Raw genomic sequence first — 23,488 nt, 5'->3', positions numbered from 1 at the left:
ACACCTCTCCTCCGTTATGTCCTCCGTAACACTCGTGGGTGTGCACTCTTGCACATACCCACTCACGCGCTCCGATGTGCCCTCCCGCACACGCGCCACAACCAACTCAGGTGTGCGTTCTCACACACCCGCCACAACCAACTCACCCTCTGTGTCACACTCACCCTCACACATACACCCCCTTGTGCATTCTCCCTCGCTCTCGGTAACACACTCACGCTCCGATGCCATTCGTACACGCGTGCCATTGCCATTCATAACGCGCACCACGGACCTTTTACGAGCGCCCGGGTCTAGACCAACACCCAAGCTCGCTGAACCTCCCCTCACACCATAGACATTTCCGAACATGTCGCCACTCACCTCGGCGCCTCTTCCTCGTCGCTCTTCCTCCGCCACCTGCAAACTCTTTATCTGGTTAGCAAGTACATCATCACGAGTTGAGCACAGACCTTGCACCAATTCCATCACCTCCTTTATCTCTTTCTTAGTCTCACTCCGTCTCTTCTTAATTTCACTTACCCCCTCTTCCACTTCCTCTAACTTCTGCTTCACCTCGTTTATTTCTCGGTGCGCCCCTTCAATTTCTTCCTCTAATGCTACCTCCATGTGCTTCCTCTTTTCTTGTTCTGTCGTCTCCATTGTCTCTACCACCTCCTCTAACCTCTTCGTCAGTCCCTCATGTACCATCTGACATTCTTTCTTCATCGCTATTAGTTCTTTCTTTATCTCCTTCTGTGTCGCTTTCAGCCCCCCTATTACGGCTGTGTTATTTTCCACCTGCTCCCCTAACTCCTTTTGTCCCACTGTCAGCTGCTCTCCTCCTCACGTCAGATCTTCTATGCCCCCTTGTAACCTAGCCGTGCTATTCCTCACCTCTTTCTCCATGCGCTCCTCACCCCGCTTTACCTCGTCGCGTACTCCCGCGACCTCTTCATTCACCCCGCGCCTTATATCCTCCCCCATCTCTCCTATTTCCTTGGTGGATGCCGCCCTCATCTGTTCCAGCTCCCCCTTGTGGGTGTCCAATTTGGTTTCTAGCCCGATTTTTACCTCGTGTATCTGCTCCCCCATTTGTTTGATTTCCCGGGCGGATTGCTCCCCCATTTCCCTCAATTTGCCTCCCATCTTGTCTGCTCACTCAGTTAACCAGTTCTTCATCCCTTCCATTTGGTTCTCCTGGGCGGCCATTCTGTTTTCCAGCCCCATTAACCCTTCGTTCATTTGGCTACTCACGTCCTCCAATTGGCCCCCTAATCCTCCCAATTTGCCTTCTAGCCCCCCAATTTGGCTTTCTAATCGCTCCCCCATTCTATCTTCCAAATTACTTAACCCTTCTCTCAATCCCCAATTTGGCTTCCCAATTGCTCACCCATTCGGCTTTCCAAATTACCTAACCCTTCTTTCATTTCCCGAGTGGACTTATCGCTTTGGTGTCCAACTTTGCCATCATTTGAATCATAAAGACTCGCATGTACTCTGGCATCTCGGGCTCGGCTGCCGCAGCCATGTGCGAGGCGCCGCCATCTTGTGCTGCCGCGACCACGTGCGAGGCGCCGCCATCTTGTGCGTCTGCAACCCCCTCTACCGCACCTTCATTATCCTCTTCCTCTATCTCCCCCATCTCCTCCCTGGGGTCCTGGGTTGACTCTAACCCCTCTTCTATCTCCCCCACCGGCATCCGATCACCATGACCATCCATGGCACGACTCAATTTGGATGTTAAACAAAATTTCGGCCGCTCGTAATTTTGACCAAATTTTTTTCCGATCGTTGAAAATTTGGTTCGGGCTCCAAATCCCACTCCTGACACCAATTGTTACGGATCTCAGAGTACGGCACTCCCGTTAGCAAGGGGGGAGTGGCTAACCCCCTTGTCTTGTTAAGCTGGCCGTCTCCGGTCCTGGAACTGTCCCGCTCCTTTGCGGGATGAGATTGGCCAGGGTGATTGGTGAAAGGTTTCCCAAATACCTTCACCAATCTCTCCGCAAAGCAGGGAGATGAGTCCCTGCTCGAACGGCGGATGTGATGGTAAATGCCGAGCGGTTTAGCAATCCACTATCCGAGCCGTTAAGAAAAGGACTAAACCCGATTAAAAGCGGTTGGCCAAAGCGTGCCACAGGTACTCAATTGGGGACGGGACGCAAGCGATCGGATGAGAGGAACCAAAGAATAAGAAGGGTGAAGGAAGAACAAATATGGTTTATTTACTACATTAAAAGAGGAAACGAAAGAAGGGAATATACAAGAAGAAGGAAATAACAGGACATAGGGCAAGCTTATCTAAACAGTCTTAACTTATCATGACCCCAGGACAAACAGACAGACTCACACGGAATGGTAGCTGGTAGGGGAGGAAGGTCCAGGCAGATGGTTCCAGGCGATGGGATCCGTCCAGGCTCCGGGTCCACGGGCGAAGAACGGCAGGCAGCTTCTCGTATCGTTGGCGCGCGACCGGACCTTACATATGCGAGGGGCAGGAATCTGCATACGTATAGCGTGCCGAACGCTCTCAAAACTAACGGCAGTTCGTATCACACGATCGTCCCAAGTGATCCCCCGCTCAATGTTCTTATCATTCGCCGCCTCTGCGCTGTTCTCTCAAGTTTGCCGATCTTCTCTCCTCGCATCTGCCGATCTCCCCCGCATCTGCGCAAAAGGGCTTCGCGCTCTCGCTTTTATTACCAGCCTCGCATATCAAGCCGCGTCCGCTTTGCTCCGCCTACCGGTGAACACGCCTCGGTCCGGATTGGTCAAGAGGGTTCATTGTTACCTCCCCTCGTGACGCGTTGATGGGGCCACGCCTATGTTCCTGGCCGCTCCTCCCTTCTTCTCCCACTGCCACGTGGCTTATGGCGGCTTGGGGCGACCTTCAGCTCAAAGGCAGCGAACGCTGCTGGCAAAGGCGCGCCATACAATTTGGAGGGGGTAAAGCCGCAAAATGAATAGGATGGGAATTTGAGGAGGGGGGGCCTAGGTTATTTGATTAATACAACGCAGATTCAACTATTGGAAACAAATCCTTACCTGAAACACATACTAATGAAATAACTAAAGAAGAAGCCTATGGTTTGCTACGTGTTGCTCGTGGCCTAACTAGGGTGCGACCTTTTAACGTTACAAAGGTAATATTTACAAGTTGTTATTTACAGTATTTACTAGTGAAGGATTCTCAAAACCGCAACTATATATATATATATATATACATACATACATACATACATACATACATACATACATACATACATACATACATATATATATATATATATATATATATATATATATATATATATATATATATATATATATATATATACATATATATACATACATACATACATACATGCATGCATGTATGTATGTATAATAATAATAATAATAATTCATTTATTTTGGATAGCGCTTTTCATGAAGCCGAAAGGCGCTTTGACATAGTGCAAAACATAATGCATAACAAAACATGAAAACAACAATTGCAAAAAGACAAGAATCAATAGGGAAATATTTAAAGCAAAAGGAGGGAGAAGGAGAAGTGATAGTCAGGGGTTAAATGCTGTGGGTTGAATGTTGAATGCAGTGCTGAACAGGTGGGTCTTGAGTGATGTTTTGAATGTGGTGAGTGAGGAGGAGTCTCTGATGGTGTGAGGTAGTGAGTTCCAGAGGGTGGGAGCAGCGATGGAGAAGGCCCTGTCCCCCCAGGATCTGAATTTGGTCCGGATGGGGGGGGGGGGGGGGGGGTTTAGGAGGTTGGTACCAGCAGAGCGGAGGTTGCGGGTGGGAGTGTGTCTGGAGAGGAGGTCAGCCAGGTAGGATGGGGCCAGGTTATGGAGGGCTTTGTAGGTCAAGAGGAGGATTTTGTACTGGATTCTCTGGGAGATGGGGAGCCAATGAAGCTTGTAAAGGACGGTGGTGATGTGGTCACGGGTCCGGAAATGGGTGAGTAGACGGGCAGCGGAGTTCTGAATGTATTGGAGTTTATTGGTGATTGTTGAGGGTGAACCATAGAGGAGGCTATTGCAGTAGTCCAGACGGGAGGTGATGAAGGCGTGGATGAGGGTTTCTGCAGCCGTGGAGGAGAGGGATGAGCGGAGACGGGCGATGTTTTTCAGGTGAAAGAAGGCTGTCTTTGTGATCTGTTTAGTGTATTTGTCGAAGGAGAGGGTTTGGTCAAAGATGACGCCAAGATTCCGGATGAGAGGGGAGGTGGATACTGGGATACCGTCGATGTTGAGGGCAAAGTTATGGGTGGATTTTGTGAGCGTTTTTGGGCCAATGATGATTATTTCAGATTTATCACAGTTAAGTTTGAGGAAGTTGATTTGAAGCCAGGATTTTATTTCAGAGATGCAGTTTGTCAGGATAGAGTGGGTGTCGGTGGAGACGGACTTGGTGGAGATGAAAAGCTGGATGTCATCGGCGAAGCAGTGGAATTGGAGACCATGACGGTGGATTAAGTGACCGAGGGGGGACAGGTAAAGGATGAAGAGGAGGGGGCCAAGAACTGAACCTTGGGGGACACCTTGGGGGAGGGGAGCAGTGGGGCATTTGCAGTTATTGATGGAGATGAACTGGCGTCTGTCAGAGAGGTATGATTTAATCCAAGAGAGGGCAGTGCCGGTAACGTTAAAGGTGGATTCAAGTCGGGTGAGGAGGATGGTGTGATCCATGGTGTCAAAGGCAGCGCTGAGGTCGAGGAGGACGAGAATGTTGAGGTTACCAGCGTCAGAGGAGAGGAGAAGGTCATTGGTGATTTTGAGGAGAGCAGTTTCAGTACTGTGGTTGGAGCGGAAACCGGATTGGAATGTTTCATACAGGTTATTGGCAGAGAGGTGATGTTTGAGTTGAGTGGCTACAGCGCGTTCCAAAACTTTCGACAGAAAGGGTAGGTTGGAGATGGGTCTGAAGTTGTTTAGGATGTCAGGGTTTAGACCAGGTTTTTTTAGAATGGGGGTAACAGCAGCAATTTTGAGGGATGGTGGGACGATGCCTGTAGACAGGGAGGAGTTTATTGTTGCAATGATAAGTGGAGAGAGAGCAGGGAGGGAGGCCTTGACAAAGCTGGAGGCGGAGGGGATGGGGTCAAGAGTGCAGGTGGCAGTTTTCATTCCTATGAGGAGTTCAGAGAGGTCAGTAGGGGAGACCGGGGAGAATTGAGACAGGGGAAGGCAGGATAAGGGGGGGCAGGTGGTTGGAGGGGGAGCGGGTGCGGCGGTGGTCAAGCTGTTGTAGATGTTGTCAATTTTGCGTTGGAAGAAAGAAAGGAAGGAGATGCAGTTGTCTACTGTGAATGACTGGGTGGTGGTGTCCAGGGGGCGGAGGAGTTTGTTTATTGTCGAGAAGAGTGCTTTTGGGTTTCCGGAGCCAGAGTGGATAATTTGAGAGTAGTAGGCGGAGTGGGCGTGGGAGAGGGCATCTTTGTAGTGTTGTAGGTGGTCCTTGTAGGCTTGGGAGTGAACTGTGAGACCTGTTTTATTGCGGAGTCTTTCAAGTTGGTGAGCACGAGTTTTCATCAGGCGGAGTTCAGGGGTAAACCAGGGAGCAGAATGGGTGAAAGAAACTGTTTTGGTTTTTACAGGCGCAAGCTGGTCAAGGCAGGAGGAGAGAGTGTGGTTGTAGTAGTCAGTGAGGTCGGAAGGGGTGTGGAGGTCAATGAAGGGAGAAGTGGACATTTTTTCAGAGAGGGTGGATGAGAATGAGGTAGGTGAAAGAGCGTTTAGCTTACGGAAGTTGATAGTGCGATAATGTCTTGGTGTTGGGGTGGGGATGTTGATGGTCATAGTGATGGCTAGGTGGTCAGAGAGGGTGAGGTCGGAGCCAGAGAGATGGTGCAAAATTAATCCAGTGGAGCAGACAAGGTCCAAAATGTGACCACGGATATGCGTCGGAAAGTTGACATGTTGAGTGAGGTTAAAGCAGGTGAGTAAATCAGTGAAGTCAGTGGTTATTGTGGAGTCAGTGGAGTCCATGTGGATATTGAAATCACCAAGGAGGAGGATTGAGGGGGAGAGGGAACATAGCTGGGTCAGAAAGTAGGAGAGGTCAGACAGGAATAATGGGTGTGGTTTGGGAGGGCGGTAGGCGACAGCCATGACTGACTGCGTGCGACCAGAGAGTTTAAAAGCCAGGTGTTCAAAGGATGAGGATGAGGCGATGGGGATGAGGCTGGTCCTGATGTCTTGACGGTGGATAACGGCAATTCCACCACCTCGGCCCTCCGAGCGTGGTTTATTGACGTAGGAATATCCATTGGGTGTGGTGAGGTTGAGCGTGTAGTAGTCCAGTGGTTGTTGCCAGGTTTCGGTGAGACAGAGAAAGTCCAGTTTGTTATCCAGGATGTAGTCGTTGAGGATGAGGCATTTGTTGTTGAGGGACCGGGTGTTGAACAGGGTGAGCTTGATGTTTGAACAGCGGGAATGAACAGGTGATTTAGCCAGGGTTCGCAGGCAGAAGGTGCGATTTTGTGCGTTGCCATGACTAGGTGCGCTGGGACGATGAGTGGGAGTGCGCTGAGCCGACCAGAGGACGGGGATGGAGTGACCTGATTGTACATATACAAACTTACGACCGGAGCCACGGTGAATGTACCTGGGTCGTCGGAGTAGTCCATTTGATTTGATGGCAGAGATGCATGATGGGGTGGAGCGGGTATTGAGCAGAAGGAGCCTTGCGGCGGAGTAATGCAGAGCCATGCCAGGCAGGAGCGGAGAGGCGAGCACGAGGCCAAGGTTGAGGAGGTGAAACAATGGTCCCAACGCACGGGAGCAGGCCCAAGGAAACGAAGGAGCCAGGTAGGTGAAGCCAGGAGCAGAGTCGGGACCCAAGCAGAGGGCAGACAGGAGCAAAGAGACGATCACGAGGCCAAGGTTGATCACGGCAAAGCGGGAAATGCAGCGGCAATCAACCGCCGCCGCTACAAATCAAGATCACGGCGGGAAAACCGCCGCCACACCGCTGCGAAGGACACAACCCACGAGAGCGTGCCCGAGGAAACAGCGAGCAGGCGAAGGAGCCGGGTAGGCAAAGCAGGGAGCAGAGCCGGGACTATGCAGAGGGCAGACTCAATGGCCAAAAAATCCGCACGACCACCAAAAAAGCAAGCAACTGACAGTGGCCCGGTCGAAGAAGCGGCGAGCATGTGACGCCTGCGTATGTATGTATGTATGTATGTATGTATGTATGTATGTATGTATGTATGTATGTATGTATGTATGTATGTATGTATGTATGTATGTATGTATGTATGTGTATATATACAGACTTGGCATTTAATATGGAATATTTTTTTTCAAGGGGTGAACTTACTTTTCAAGATGTCTTAGAACCAAATGTTCATTGGAATTATGTTGAAATTATTCTAGATTTTGTTAATGTGACCTTTAAAAGAAACAAAAACCACATTTGACATTTCGAAACAAATAAATTGATTCTTGAAAGTGATGTAAACTGATATCGAACTCAATTCATGGACAGTACTGTGTTAAACTTCTGTACGTTTTCCAGAAGTATCTCTTTATTTTGCACATTAGCCAAATTTTTTTGTAACAAAAACAAAAGTTAAATTACGACTGGGATTACGGACAGTAAAATTACAGTTCAGTACTTCGTGTATCCCCCACGAGCATTCAGGAGAGCACGTACACATTGAGGCATGCTGTTCACGAGATTTGCCAAGGTTTGGACAGGAATCGCTTGCCATGCAGTGACAATAGCCTGCTGCAATTCACGCACAGAGGTCGGCTGTTGGTCCAAGTGGTCGATTTGACGCGTTAATTCTGCCCACATGTTCTCTATCAGATCTATATCCGGGGACATGGCAGGCCACTCCATATGCTCTATACCACGGTCAGCAAGAAAGTGTTGGATCATGCGAGCATGATGAGGCCATGCATTGTCATCTTGGAAGACAAAGTTTCCTCAAAAGGCTGCATGAGCAAATGGAAGCAATGTTTCTTCCAGAATGGCCCTGTGCTTGAACTGGTTCAGGTTTCCATTCAGAACAACCAGGTCAGTTTTGCCCCCTGCATGAAAAGCAGCCCAAACGGTCACCCCACCACCTCCAGCTTGGACTCTTGGCACTATACAATCTTTGTTGTAGGCATTATGCACTTGTCTGCACACTCGGACGTGGCCATCTTGACGATAGACCAGAAATATAGACTCGTCACTGAAGATCACGTGATTCCAGTGTTCTGGCTGCCATTGACGGTGCTCTCTGGCCCAATGCAATCGGCGCTGGCGGTGTTGTCTGGTCAGGCGTGGCTTTCTCAGGGGACGCCTGGCACGATAGCCTGCTTGAACCAGTCGTTGGTTGAATAGCCTTCTGGATACAGGCACATTTGCCAGTTGCTGCCACTCAGCCCCAAGCCGATTAGCTGACTTAGTACGGCCATTGCGGACTAACCGGTGCAGCTGGCGATCATCCCTCCTTGTGGTTCTGCGGGGACGTCCTGGCCTCGGTATTGGAGTAGGGACACCCCTCTGAGCATTTCGTTTCAGGATCTTTGACACCTGACCTTGAGTGATGCCATACTGCCGAGCAATAGGATGCTGTTTAATGCCGTAATTTCGTAAAGCCACCACTCCATGACAAACAGCATTGTCGAGTTGACGGACCATCTCCAGAGGAAGCGGCAATAACTTTTGGAGATGTGCAGCAGTTGTTTTCCACTAATACAGAACGCAACAACCCTTGTATACCCAACTGTGAAGCCAGTCATCAAATGCACCTGTCCGTACATTTTGCCACGCCACCTGTGATATAATCCTGTTGTTGACTTCTTGCTGCGACAGACAATCAGTGACATGGTTCTTTTAACAAATAAATCACCAAAGTGTAAAAGAAATTCACCAGATTGATATACTGAGTTAAGAAAGTAAACCCAAGTCAAGAAAAAAAAAATATTCCATTTTAAATGCCAAGTCTGTATATATATATATATATATATATATATATATATATATATATATATGTATGTATGTGTATATGTATATATGTGTATATATATATATATATATATATATATATATGTATGTATATATATATATATATATATATATATATATATATGTATATATGTGTATATATATATATATATATATATATATATGTATGTATATATATATATATATATATATATATATATATATATATATATATATATATATATATATATATATATATATATATACATACATACATACATACATACATACATACATACATACATACATACATACATACATACATATATTGTTACGGACCGCGGATAAGGTGTTGATTTGCCGAGCGGATGGCGGCCGCGGCCCGAACTATTAGCAATGACTCAGACCCGATTCCTTAAACGTGGGCCAAATCGTGCCACAGATATTCAATGGGGAAAAGACAAAGGCGACACGGATGTGAAGAAGAGGAAGACAGAAGTAGGAAATATGAATATAATTTATTTGCTATTTACAACCAAAAGAAACCAAGGAGAAGGAAGGATAATAAAATAATTTACAGAAGAAATCAAGGCGACACAGTGAAAATTCTAGTTTACCTATTCAGTCTTACTTAGGAACCCAAGGACAAGACAAACAAAGACGGACTCACACGAATGGGGAATTTGCAGGCAGGAATGATCGGAAGGAGGAATCGCTTGGCGGGGGAGGAAGGATCAGCGGGGATCGGTCGGGCTGGAAGCGGACGGCCGCCGTCAATGCTCGAGCTGGGATCGCCAAACCGCCGCGGTTCCAAACTGCACAGCGAAGCTCCTCCGGTGCAACTCTCTCTTGGCGCTTCTCACTTCACACTTGTTCCTGCGCACTTGTTCCTGCGCACTTGTGCTTGCGCACTTGTTCCTACGCACTTGTTCTTGGCACTTGTTCTACTTGGCACTTCACACTTCTGCCGTATCTCTGACTCAACTCTCTCTTTGCACTTGTGTCAAAGGCTTCCCCGCGCTTCTTATAACGCCACGGGCGATCAAGCCGCCGGCCTCTAGAACACGCCCATCGATGAGCTCGCCTCGGCCCTGATTGGTCGGCACGGGCCCTCTGGCTCCACCCTTGATGACGATGGGTGGCACGCCCAGGATTCAGCAGCTCCTCCCCCTTCTTCTCCAAGCCTACCTCGTGGCTAATGGAGTCGTGGTGAAAACCGCCCAATAGCTGCGGCGAATGCAGTTGGCAATTGAGGCTTTATTAAATGAAAATGAAAGGGGATCTATGTATTTGAATTCGGTGCAATGGAGTGTCAATTAATGGAAGACACGGCCTTAACCTACATAGAATAATAGTGTAGCAGCATAGCAAACCTGTTGTGCATTTTGTGATACAAGCACCAAATTTGGCACAAATGTACATTAATATGTTGCGAACATTTTCAGATATTGGGCCACTTGAAATTCCGTAATTTTTTTTTTCAAATTTTTTCAAATTTCGTAATTTCAAATTTTTCGGGTGACACCGTCACAATTTCGGTCTTCGAGGCCGGCCGATATAGTGGGGCGGCTTAGCCCAAATATTCAAAAGAATTGTGCATTTTGTGATACAAGCACCAAATTTGGCACAAATGTACATTAATATGTTGCGAACATTGTGTGGTCAGCAATGAAGACGAGAGTCTGAATTACATGTATGCAAAAGACGTTGTGAACCAGTGAAGCAAATACACGGGTAAGCATGAATTAAATCTAGGGCATGATATAATTTCCATGATGTTTACCTCTACACTCAATGGTGGAAGGAGGTAATGTTTTGATCCCAGCTTGTCTGTATGTCTGTTTGTCTGTTAGTCCACAAAATTCCAGACAAAGCTTGTAGTAGTGGTAGTTGTAGTGGTAGTGGTGATAACAGAAATTGTTATATAGAACTGAACTTATATTATTATTATATGCAGAAAATAACTTCATTTCTATATGCCCTGCAGTGGACAGGTTAATTGGTTTATGCACTGAAGGGGTCACCCTGGTGTGCACTGCTGTGTTCTGCCTCACTGAGTTGTTCAGGTATGATGTACTCAGCACAAGCTTCCGGTCGGCCCGGAGGTGGGGGTGCGGGGCCTGTCACGGAACGTCAAAACAAACGGCCTGCCGGGGCCGCCCAAAAGTCGGGCGTGAGGGGCGCGTCCACTAATGGAACGCCTCTCGCTTCCCAGATCGAGGGCCACGTGGTCAGGAGAACCTCGTCCCTTCCGGTCACACTTTGCCTATCGGCCGGCCTCGAAGACCGAAATTGTGACGGTGTCACCCGAAAAATTTGAAATTACGAAATTTGAAAAAATTTGAAAAAAAAAATTACGGAATTTCAAGTGGCCCAATATCTGAAAATGTTCGCAACATATTAATGTACATTTGTGCCAAATTTGGTGCTTGTATCACAAAATGCACAATTCTTTTGAATATTTGGGCTAAGCCGCCCCACTATAAGGAAATATACTACCAACAAGGAGGAAATCTATGATTGGCTAAACGTGATTGTTTATGACCTAATTACGGGATGCACTTTGACCTTTATACACAACTGGAGGAAGGAGGTCGATATTTTTACAACAATTTACACAACAATAAAAAAAACACCATTCTCATGTCCACAACAATATATATATATATATATATATATATATATATATATATATATATATATATATATATATATATATATATATATATATATATATATATATATATTATATATACTAGGGCGTGCCCGTACGTGCGTGCACAAATTCTCAATATTAAATTATTAACCTATCATCTTTAATAGAACTATAAAATAGACTAATTAAACTAACGGTTGTTTTTATTTTCTTGTTTTTGGCAAAGTTAACATCCAGAGAGGCTGTGTATAGGCCAATCCCCCCCCTCTATTTACATGAAATGGTTTGGTCCATTCGCAAAGCCAAAGCGAACGGCTTGCGAGTACGGTGACCATACCTTGGGAACCACTTGTCCGATTAATTTCAAACCTTGAAAAGGCACATCCTCGGGTCCCCAGCAATATACCTGGCAAGTTTCAAGTATATCGGACCGGTAGTTGTCGAGAAACAGCGGTCGCATACAGACAGACACACACACACACACACACACACACACACACACAAAGAGATTGCTGGAATTATATATACTAGGGCGTGCCCGTACGTGGGTGCAAAAAAACATGCGTGCAAACAACAACAACAAAAAAAAACTTTGAAACCACGTGGCAGTAACGACCACAGAACCCCCCCCTCTATTTACATGAAATGGTTTGGTCCATTCGCAAAGCCAAAGCGAACGGCTTGCGAGTACGGTAGAACCCCCCCCCTCTATTTACATTTAATGGTTTGGTCCATTCGCAAAGCCAAAGCGAACGGCTTGCGAGTACGGTGACCATACCTTGGGAACCACTTGTCCGATTAATTTCAAACCTTGAAAAGGCACATCCTCGGGTCCCCAGCAATATACCTGGCAAGTTTCAAGTATATCGGACCCGTGGTTGTCGAGAAACAGCGGTCACAGACAAACACACACACACACACACACACACACACACACACACACACACACACACACAGACACACACACATACACACAGAGATTACTGGAATTATAGATACTAGGGCATGCCCGTACTATATATAAGCTAGGACGTGCCCGTACGTGGGTGCCCGTTCCTTGCCAAAAAATAAAAATAAAAAAAATTTGTGTAGGGGTGTGTGTGTGTAAACATCCTAGGGCGTGCCCGTACGTGGGTGCAAAAAAACATGCGTGCAAACAACAACAACAAAAAAAAACTTTGAAACCACGTGGCAGTAACGACCACAGAACCCCCCCCCCTCTATTTACATGAATGGTTTGGTCCATTCGCAACGACCACAGAACCCCCCCCTCTATTTACATGCAATGGTTTGGTCCAAAGCGAACGGCTTGCAGTGTTTGGTAAAGAAATCGCCATAGCTCGGTAAGTACTTGTCCGATTAATATGAAACCTTGAAAAGGCACATCCTCGGGTCCCCAGCAATATACCTGGCAAGTTTAAAGTATATCGGACCCGTGGTTGTCGAGAAACAGCGGTCACAGACAAACATACACACATACACACATACACACATACACACATACAAACACACAGAGATTAATGGAATTATAGATAGATATATATCTATATATATATATATATATATATATATATATATACATACATACATACATACATACATACATACATACATACATACATACATACATACATACATACATGGGGCTGCAAAAGTAGGTATACAGTGATGAAAAACAAAACGTGCACGCAAAACGTATTTTATTGATTTTACAATATACAAGCATATCAATAATAACATATCAATAATAAACATATCAATAATAAACATATTAATCCCTCAAATGTTCAAATTTGTATTACTCAAATTACTGTAATACCTCAAATTACTGTATACCTACTTTTTCAGCCCCGTATATATATATATATATATCGGAAATCCTGGAAGTCCTTGCAAATTTCTTGAGCGTCATCTCTGGATAAATTGGTGGAGGAAAAAAATCATGTTATCAGTCTCGTGTTTCGGCCACCGTATTTGTTTTTATTTGCCATATTTGTTTTTACTTGCCATAAAAAAAAACACTAAAAACACGTGCTAGGGAGGGTCTGCAATCTCTGATTGCTCTTTATTGTTGTGTATGTATTTGCACTTCATGAATGCCAATCCAAAATTTGATAATAAACCTATACTATATAATATATAGCCTGTTTTGTTCTCACAATGAAAGTTTCATTTTGTTTTCTTTATTTGCTACAATGTAACATGGGTTTCTGAAAATTGTCACCCTTCATTCCAAGGCTCTGTCTCGCCTATGGTTTCGTTGGCATTTTGTTTTGCTATTGAAAAACAATAATCAATTGGCACGTTCTTAAATTAGCTTCCTTTTATTTGCATTATCGATTGCTCAGCAGGAAGCCACAAGACCTTGGATGGAGAGTGTTGGTGTGCACGGCTGGGGGGACTTGGGAAGAAGTGGCGTGGTGAGTCCTAAGGCAGAACCCCGTGGGAAGCGTAAAAGTGAGGTGAAGAAGGGTGCAGCTGAGAAAATTCAGGATCTGCGCAAGCAGGGTGGGGGCCCTCAGGTGAGAGCTTTTCACCATTTATAAAGTTGTATTTTAAATCTATTTAAATTACATCTTTGGTTCAACAATGTTGTCGTTCAGCTTAATGACCTTTCAAATTACAAAGAAAAATACTGCTCACAGTGAAGCTTTTAGATTGAGGAAAGTTGATGCTACGATAGCGGATCCTTTATGAAAGTTGGTTTTCCCCGGATATTAGAGAAAATACAATCGTTGCACTGAAATCAAGTGCAAGTTGACTACGTTGACACTGCCCTGCATTAACATCAAAAATCGAAGCCGACTTGCAAATTTGAAGAACATTTTTGTCTGCAGATGATACCGACTGTGGAATCAAAAAAGGGTATCTACACCGAAATGTCTAAAACTCCACCAGGGACATCTCAAAACATTCCAGGTCAAGTTCAAGCACAAGGGCAGCCTCCATCTTCACCCTTTACTCCTCTACACAACGCCGGAACGTATACTCCGCTCAGTGGCCAGACTGGTAGGCACAAATACAGCTCTCGTTCTGATTCTGGTTTTTATTTGGATCCTAAAGCTTTTGGTGTTTGATCTTTTATTGTTACAGCTTGAAGTAATGTGTACTCCAAGATTGAATTGTTTCATTTGTGGGTGCTTTTTATGCAAAGTCAAGGCTCGTGGAAGAGCTAGAACACAGAACAGAACAGAAAGATAAGGGAAGCACCAACAGCAGGTTTGAATGAAAAATTGAAGGAGACTTGGAAAAATGATGGATGTGGGGAGGAATGTGGGGTATGCGAGGACGCACGGGGTGGACAGGTTGGATAGAACTCGGCAAACTCTCAGAAAGAAAAAAATCTAGAAATTTGGAAGGAGTCGGGCTAAGGTGGGGGTGGTGTGCGCTAACGAGGGTATAAGAGATCATGGTTTGGATTGCGGATGAGCTCGCATAATGGTGTACAGCTGTTTTGAAGACCTGGAGGGGAAGAATGCGATTGAAGAGAATGTGGAAGTTGGTTGCACGGGTGTGAAAATAAAGAGGAACAAATTGATGGAGGTGAACATTAATGTTGGATTTTGGGAGTTTCACCAGAAAAAACTCCTTCCGTGTAGCACAGAACTCTGTGTTTTTATTACAATCCATACGGAGGTTTCCGTATTTTCGTCATCAGAAAAGCATGCCGTGATTTTGGGGAATTGAAGTGCTATTCCGGTATGCTGATTTATTTCTTAACCCATGTCATCCATATGGGGTGCAATGTTAATGTAGCATGACCACAATCATGCGAGTTACTCCAATAGTAGATTTTTTGAGGTTCGGGTTCGTTAGCTGGGTACAAAAGCTTGCTAGCATGTTACCGAGGGAACAAAAGCTTGTCAGCGTATTACCGTGGGTGCAAAAGCTTGCAAGCATGTTACCGTGGGTACAAAAGCTTGCAAGCGTGTTATTGTGGGTAGAAAAGCTTGCAAGCGTGTTATTGTGGGTAGAAAAGCTTGCAAGCGTCTTATTGTGGGTACAAAATCTTGCAAGTGCGTTACCGTGGGTGCAAAAACTTGCAAGCGCGTTACCATGGGTACAAAAGCTTGCAAGCGTCTTATTGTGGGTACAAAAGCTTGCAAGCGTGTTATTGTGGGTAGAAAAGCTTGCAAGCGCGTTACCATGGGTGCAAAATCTTGCAAGTGCGTTACCGTGGGTGCAAAAACTTGCAAGCGTGTTACCATGGGTACAAAATCTTGCAAGTGCGTTACCGTGGGTGCAAAAACTTGCAAGCGCGTTACCATGGGTACAAAATCTTGCAAGTGCGTTACCGTGGGTGCAAAAACTTGCAAGCGCGTTACCATGGGTACAAAATCTTGCAAGTGCGTTACCGTGGGTGTAAAAACTTGCAAGCGCGTTACCATGGGTGCAAAATCTTGCAAGCGCGTTACCGTGGGTGTAAAAACTTGCAAGCGCGTTACCATGGGTGCAAAATCTTGCAAGTGCGTTACCGTGGGTGTAAAAACTTGCAAGCGCGTTACCATGGGTACAAAATCTTGCAAGTGCGTTACCGTGGGTGTAAAAACTTGCAAGCGCGTTACCATGGGTGCAAAATCTTGCAAGCGCGTTACCATGGGTGCAAAAGCTCGCAAGCGCGTTACCATGGGTGCAAAAACTTGCAAGCGTGTTACTGTGGGTAGAAAAGCTTGCAAGCATGTTACCGTGGGTACAAAAGCTTGCAAGCGTGTTACTGTGGGCACAAAAGCTTGCAAGCGTGTTACTGTGGGTACAAAAGCTTGCAAGCATGTTAACGTGGGTACAAAAGCTTGCAAGCGGGTTACTGTGGGTATAAAAGCTTGCAAGCATGTTACCGTGGGTACAAATGCTTTCAAGTGTGTTACCGTGGGTACAAAAGCTTGCAAGCGTGTTACCGTGGGTACAAAAGCTTGCTCGCATGTTACCGAGGGAACAAAAGCTTGCCAGCGTATTACCGTGGGTGCAAAAGCTTGCGAGCGTGTTACCGTGGGTACAAAAGCTTACGAGCATGTTACCGTGGGTACAAAAGCTTGTAAGCGCGTTTCCATGGGTGCAAAAGCTTGCAAGCGCGTTACCATGGGTACAAAATCTTGCAAGTGCGTTACCGTGGGTGCAAAAACTTGCAAGCGCGTTACCGTGGGTACAAAAGCTTGCAAGCGTGTTACCGTGGGTACAAAAGCTTGCAATAGTGTTACCGTGTGTACAAAAGCTTGAAAGCGTGTTACCGTGGGTACAAAAGCTTGCAAGCGTGTTACCGTGGGTACAAAAGCTTGCAATCGTGTTACCGTGTGTACAAAAGCTTGAAAGCGTGTTACCGTGGGTACGAAAGGTTACAAGCGTGTTACCGTGGGTGCAAAAGCTTGCAAGCGTGTTACCATGGGTGCAAAAGCTTGCAAGCGTGTTACCATGGGTACAAAAGCTTGCAAGCGTGTTACCATGGGTACAAAAGCTTACAAGCGTGTTACTGTGGGTACAAAAGCTTGCAAGCGTGTTATCATGGGTACAAAAGCTTACAAGCGTGTTACTGTGGGTACAAAAGCTTGCAAGCGTGTTATCATGGGTACAAAAGCTTGCAAGCGCGTTACCATGGGTGCAAAAGCTTGCAAGCGTGTTATCATGGGTACAAAAGCTTGCCAGTGTGTTACCGTGGGTACAAAAGCTTGCCAGCGTGTTACCGTGGGTACAAAAGCTTGCCAGCGTGTTACCGTGGGTACAAAAGCTTGCAAGCATGTTACCGTGGGTACAAAAGCTTGCAAGCATGTTACCGTGGGTACAAAAGCTTGCCAGCGTGTTACCGTGGGTACAAAAGCTTGCCAGCGTGTTACCGTGGGTACAAAAGCTTGCAAGCATGTTACCTTGATCAGATGGCTTCCAGGCAGGAGAATGTCTGTCTACGTCGGTAAATACGGAAATAATGTCAATTATTGGACTTTCCCATTGCCGTTCCCATGTACGAACTTCACGGGAAGTACCAACACGCCGTCTTTACATTGCATGTAGTATAGATGTGATTCCGCTGCGCACAAATGCAAAACCTGAGAATGTCTGTCGATCGCGGTGTTGTTTTTGACCACATTGATACGAGACCAATACATTTTAACAAGGAATGTTCTGAGAAGAAAGCAAATACCTATTTTGGGGGGGATCAAACCTGGACGCATGTTAACCCCTCCATCTTAACCCCTCCATCCCCAAACCCCCCCCCCCCCCACCCACAATCCCCTCTGCCCCCCACCCCCAATCCCCTCTGCCCCCCACCCCTCATGATGGACAACCTCAAACCTCGATTTTCTTTATGCTGTGAACAAACTTTGGTACATAATGGGTGATTATGGTTGTGGTCGAGTTTCATCGAAATTGTGTGCGTAACAAGAAACAACAGGCATTTTAAGGCCATTTTTCCCCGCTAGAGCGGGGGTTAGCCTTGTGGGCCCCATGACAATCATGGTTCCCTGTATGAGGCAATGTTTTTATGGCCGGATGCCCTTCCTGACGCCAACCCTTGGTCACGCTCTTCAATGCGCAGGGATACGGTGTACCTATTCTAAATCGGGGTACACACCGTGATCATTCATCCCAGCAAGCTGGTACTCAATTTGCCGACCTTGGCAAGATGACAGGCTTGGAGAACAACATATGTCATGCTGAATCAACAGAGGTTGTTCTGTGCACATTATATATTCTGCAGATGAACGCTTCTGCAGACTTGATTGTCTCCTCTGTGAGTTCACCAATGCCCAAGTTCTTCAGCAGTTTATTCAAAACTCAAAAAAAACCCTCAAAATTCGGCTTGGAAACCGGGTTAATCGAATTCAGCATTCCATCATTATGTTAAAAAGTGAGGTTCCCAACTGTTACCCAAAAATGCACCTCAAAGCTTAAACATGGCCTTTTTCCATAAATCCGTCTAGTCTATTCAGGGGGGCAACCCCCCTACCACCTCCCCTCCATACACTACCCCACCCCCCGTTATCCGCCTTAAACCCCAATATATATATTTTAATGGCGTGAACAAACGTTGGTTCATAACCAAGGGTGATGAAAGGAACATTGTGGTCAAGTTTCATCGGAGTTGTATGTGTAGTTTCAGAGGAAAAAGCAAATTCCTCTTTTTGGGGGGTGGGGGTCAAACCTGGATCCATTTTGATCCCCGGCAGACCCTTCAGTGCCCTTCCCCTTACACCCCGATTTTTTTTTTCATGTCGTGAACAAACTCGAGTTGCAACATCCCAAATATCATTTGTGCCAAATTTGGTCGCAATCCCATTGGCAGTTTTGGTCTTAATGGGTGAGTTGAGGTGCTGCCTGTTTGTGTTTATACAAAATGAGTTTAGGAGATGCCAGTGGGTAAAGGGGTCTCAAGGGTATTCAATGGTCTTAACGGTCTTATCGGTCTTTGAAGTCTTAAAGGGTCTTTGAGGTTTTATAGGGTCTTTGGGGTCTAAAGGGTCTTTAACGTCCTAAGGGTCTTCGAGGTCTCCGAGGTCTTCCACTTCTTGGGGGTCTTAAGGGTCTTCGAGTTCTTCCGGGTCTTAAAGGTCTTTGGGGTCTTTCTGGTCTTAAGGGTATTAGATGTCTTCACAGATCTTAATCTTAGGTGTTTTTGGGGTCTTCATGAGGCGTATCTCTCAAGCATGTAATCCAATCTCTGAAAGCATGTAAAGATGGTTATTAGGGCTCTTCAAAGGTTGAGGTGGTGGATGAAAATACCCTTCGGACAATTCAAGGGTTGGTCTGTGAGCCAAATTTGGTGGTCGTGGTCCCAGCGGTCTTTGCAAAAATGTGAACAGACAAGACAAGACAGACAGACAGACATCCGATTAATTTTATTTTCGATTTTTGATCGGGATACGTTAGTTATTATTCATATATATATATATTTAGTTTTTAGTCTCATGATTCCTTCAGTCTGCACATGATTCCTTCAGTCTGCACATTATTAATGTGTAATATATGGTGTAAATATTGTACCCATCTGGTTCATGGTAAGTAAAAATGAATGTAAAATAAAATGAAATTCTAGCAAAAAGATTTTGATACCAGGATGGGTTAAAATTATGCTGTTTAAGGTCGACATCCATCTTCACAAGAAAATACAGAATATGGTATCTTTCTTCAAGGTTAAACTTCAAGCAGTAAAAGCACAAACTTTTTTTATTTATTTATTTATTTATATATATATATATATATATACAAGATCGAGGCTCGTGAAAGAGCGAACATTAATCACACAGAAAGACAAACAGACAAACCGACAAATAAAACAAATAACATCGGGAGCGGTAGACAAGATGGGGAGAGAGGGGGAAGGACACAAACACAACATTTGAGAGCAGGGACCGAGAGACATGGAGACATGGAGACATCGAGAGATCTGTGGGAGGGAGAGGGCTTTGGGGGGGAGGCATGGTAAGGGGGGCGGGGGGGTGGTAGAGGTATAAAACATATGGACACTGCCAGGACTTCCAGGAAAGAAGTTGGAATTTCAAACAAGGTGGATCTGGGGTGAATTAGTGGGGGTAGAAAAGATCAAGGTTTTGGATGGGGGAAGATAAGAGATGGTGGTGAACAGCTGTTTTAAAGACCTGGAGGGAGGAGTGGGATTGAAGGGAGTGTGGGAGTTTGTTCCAGAGGCGGGAGAAAAGAGGAATGAAAGAGTGAAGGTGAGCAGAGAGCCGAGATTTTGGCAGTTTAACCATCAGAGGGTTGCTGGCAGATCTTGTGCGACCTGTAGGAGTATTTGGGGGACAGAGCACAGAGAGAGCTGGGGGAGCAAGGCCGGAGAGGAGTCGGTAGAAGACAGAAAGACCACCTACCTGCCTGCGGTGAGTGAGTGACAGGCCCTCAGAGATAGCTTCATCGTGGGAGATTCCAATGATTCTGAAAGCTTTGGATTCAACAGCGTGAAGCCGAGCTAGGTGTGAGGCAGGAGCAGCAGCCCATAGGGGAGAACAGTATTCCATTGAGCTGCGGATGAAAACCTTGTATCTGGTGAGGAGCTCAGGTGTGCCTAGGAAGGACTTCGCACGACGGAGGATGCCCAGTCGGCGACTGGCTTTGGAGGCCAGCTTGGAAATGTGGTTTTCCCAAGAAAGATCATGGCAGATAGTGAGACCCAAAAGCTTGAGCGACAGAACTTCTTGGAGAGGATTGTTGAGAAAGTAGATGGGAGGGTTGTCCAGTCGATCTTTTCGGAGAGACATAGTAAGAGTGTGAGATTTGTCAGGATTGAAAGACATTTCAAGACATGAAAGACATTCAAGACATTTTGAAAGACATGAAAGACATTTGAGCAACCATGCAAGACCAAAGTTGAAGCAAAACAAACAGGTTGTTTTTGAGTTGATGACATGACACTCGTGGGAAAAGAGTGAGGTAACTTATTCTGGAATTTCGTTTGTAGGCATTTTTAATGAAACGTTCACGCCATTTTCCAGGAACACATCCCCCGGGGAATGTCGGTATCTGCCAGTATACAAAAAAGTGTTTCAATCAATGAAGGTTTGGTTTGGAGATATTGAGAAACGGGAGAGATAAAGAATGAAGTACAGGAAATGCAGGTGAAAGAAAAATCAACCAGAATAAGATCAAGTTTTGCACTGTGAAAATAATTCTCATATCTGAATCCATATTCAGATCTTCACCAAAATCGAATCGAATCGTCCTTGTCAGACACCCAACCGGTCCACCAAGTTTCGGCCAAATCCGTCCATAACTTTTTGAGATATCCTGCCATGTATAGTTTTTGACCCTATCACCCAATGGTGAAGAATCACTTAAAAAATTATATTAGCCGAATCCGGATCTTCACCAAATTTTAATCATGTCGTCCTTGTCACATACGCTACATCTCTGCCAAATTTTGTCCGAATCCATCTCCAACTTTTTGAGATATTTTGTTCTCAAACAAACAGACAGGGGTGAAAACATAACCTCCATCCACCTTTGGTGGCGGAGTTAATAGCGTGGTTTGTTTCCGAAGCAAGGAGGGAGAACAGGATAACGTTGAGGCAGAAGGGACAATCCACTTTGGAGTGGAGAAGTGCAACAAGGAATGCAGCCTCAAAACAGACATAATTTGCATGTCGGCTATCCAAAGAATCGGCGTTGAGCAACACGGAAACAAATTTGACAAAAACAGCACAACAAGGTTTGATGTAACACAGAAAATTGGATAAAAACACAAAGAGCAACATGGAAAAAATGATGACAGAAGGACATGGCGGATCCAGTCTGGGTAACATAGTTTTGATGAAGTGGAAGGAGTAGCTGCAGGTTCAACGTGGACATATGGAGCAATCCCGAAACCGGAAGTTAACTTTGACAATTTTTCTGCCCCAGAAAATCATTCATCATTTTATTGAAACCATGTAGCCCTGTTGTTTGACTTGACAAGATGGCTGACCAATCACGAACAATGATTTGATATACAGTCACGTGAAAAAGTAAGGACACCCCATGTAAAGTTTGACTTTTTCAACATATTTCAACATACAGCTATTTGATCTTCATTTCAACAATATTGATAGATAAAGGTGATTATAATATAACAAATATCATGAAACATTTACATTTTGTAGTCCATTGTATAATTTAAATAAACATAAATGCAAATTTCGCATGTGGAAAAAGTAAGTACACCCTTGGCTCTAATAGGTGGTATTGCCCCCTTTGGCAGAAACAACCTCAAGTAGGTGTTTCTTATAACTGTCTACCAGTCTCTGATATCGACTGGGAGAAATTTTTGCCCACTCCTCCATGCAGAATCTTTCAGCTGTGCGATGTTTGAGGGGTTTCTTGCATGCACAGCTCGTTTCAAATCCCCCCACAACATCTCGATGGGATTTAGATCCAGGCTTTGACTTGGCCATTCCAGAACCCTCAATTTCTTTCTTTTCAGCCATTCCTTGGTGGATTTACTGGTATGTTTAGGGTCATTGTCATGTTGCAAGGTCTACCTTCGGTTGAGCTTCAACTCTCCGACAGATGTCCTCACATTATCCTCAAGCACCCTCTGGTACAATGAAGAATTCATAGTGGATTCTGTGATGGTGAGCTGCCCAGGCCCTGATACAGCAAAGCTGCCCCAAACCATAATATTTCCACCACCATGCTTTACAGTTGGTATCAGGTTCTTGTGGTCAAATGCTGTCTTTGGTTTTTGCCAAACATGTCTCTGGTACTGTGGCCAAATAGCTCTACCTTTGACTCATCTGTCCAGAGCACATTGTTCCAGAAGTGCTGGTCTTTGCCTAGATGTTCATTGGCAAACTTTAGTCTTGCCCTGATGTTCTTTCTGGACAGCAAAGGTTTCCTCCTGGCACACCTCCCATGTAGATCAAATTTGTGCAGCCTCTTTCTAATGGTAGACTCGTGCACTTTGACATCAACAGTGGCAAGAGCTACCTGTAGGTCCTGTGATGACATTCTGGGGTTCTTAGAGACTTCTTTCAGCATCTTGCGGTCTGCTCTCGGGCTGAACTTGCCGGGGCGGCCTGGCCTGAACAAGTTTGCAGTTGTTTGGAATCTTCTCCACTTGTAGATGATCTTCCGGACAGTCGAATGATTGATTTCAAATTGTTTGGAGATCTTTTGAAATCCCTTCCTAGAGGCGGATCCAGGAATTTCAAGACGGGGGGGGGGGGGGGGTGCATGAAACGATCGCGCTGGCGTGGGGGGATAAAGGGGGAGTTCAAGGGTCCTCCGAGTTTAAAAAAAAAAAAAATTGGAAAAAGGAAATTTTTAAAAATTGATCGTCAGAAACGGCATTTCGTGCGTTCTTGGAAGTTTCTGCAGTTCCTTGTGTTCTGCCCTGGGCCAACATTTCAGCAGATTCGCACCGCCTGCACCCTCATCCTGGATCGAAGGGGGGGCTGCGCACCCCCTGCACCCCCCCCCCCTGGATCC

At 45.4% G+C, this 23,488-nt stretch overlaps 1 protein-coding gene across 13 annotated transcripts in view; it reads left to right on the top strand.

Moving 5' to 3' along the window:
- SMG7 (SMG7 nonsense mediated mRNA decay factor) overlaps nt 1–23,488 on the top strand; it is a 396,971-nt gene that overhangs the window by 205,870 nt on the left and 167,613 nt on the right. For 8 of the 13 annotated variants that reach the window (XM_068109496.2, XM_068109493.2, XM_078774989.1 and 5 more), the window contains exons 15-16: nt 13,930–14,103; nt 14,419–14,590. In XM_068109496.2, the coding sequence (XP_067965597.2) occupies nt 13,930–14,103; nt 14,419–14,590 (346 nt within the window). The remainder of the gene's footprint in view (nt 1–13,929; nt 14,104–14,418; nt 14,591–23,488) is intronic. The other 5 variants (XM_068109497.2, XM_078774992.1, XM_078774988.1 and 2 more) reach the window with 1 other exon arrangement.

Source organism: Myxine glutinosa, chromosome 3, assembly GCF_964187855.1.
Source record: "Myxine glutinosa chromosome 3, kmMyxGlut1.1, whole genome shotgun sequence".
NCBI classification, from domain to species: Eukaryota; Metazoa; Chordata; class Myxini; order Myxiniformes; family Myxinidae; genus Myxine; species Myxine glutinosa.
The sequence above is the reverse complement of the archived record's forward strand: the minus strand, read 5'-3'. Positions and strand labels throughout refer to the sequence as shown.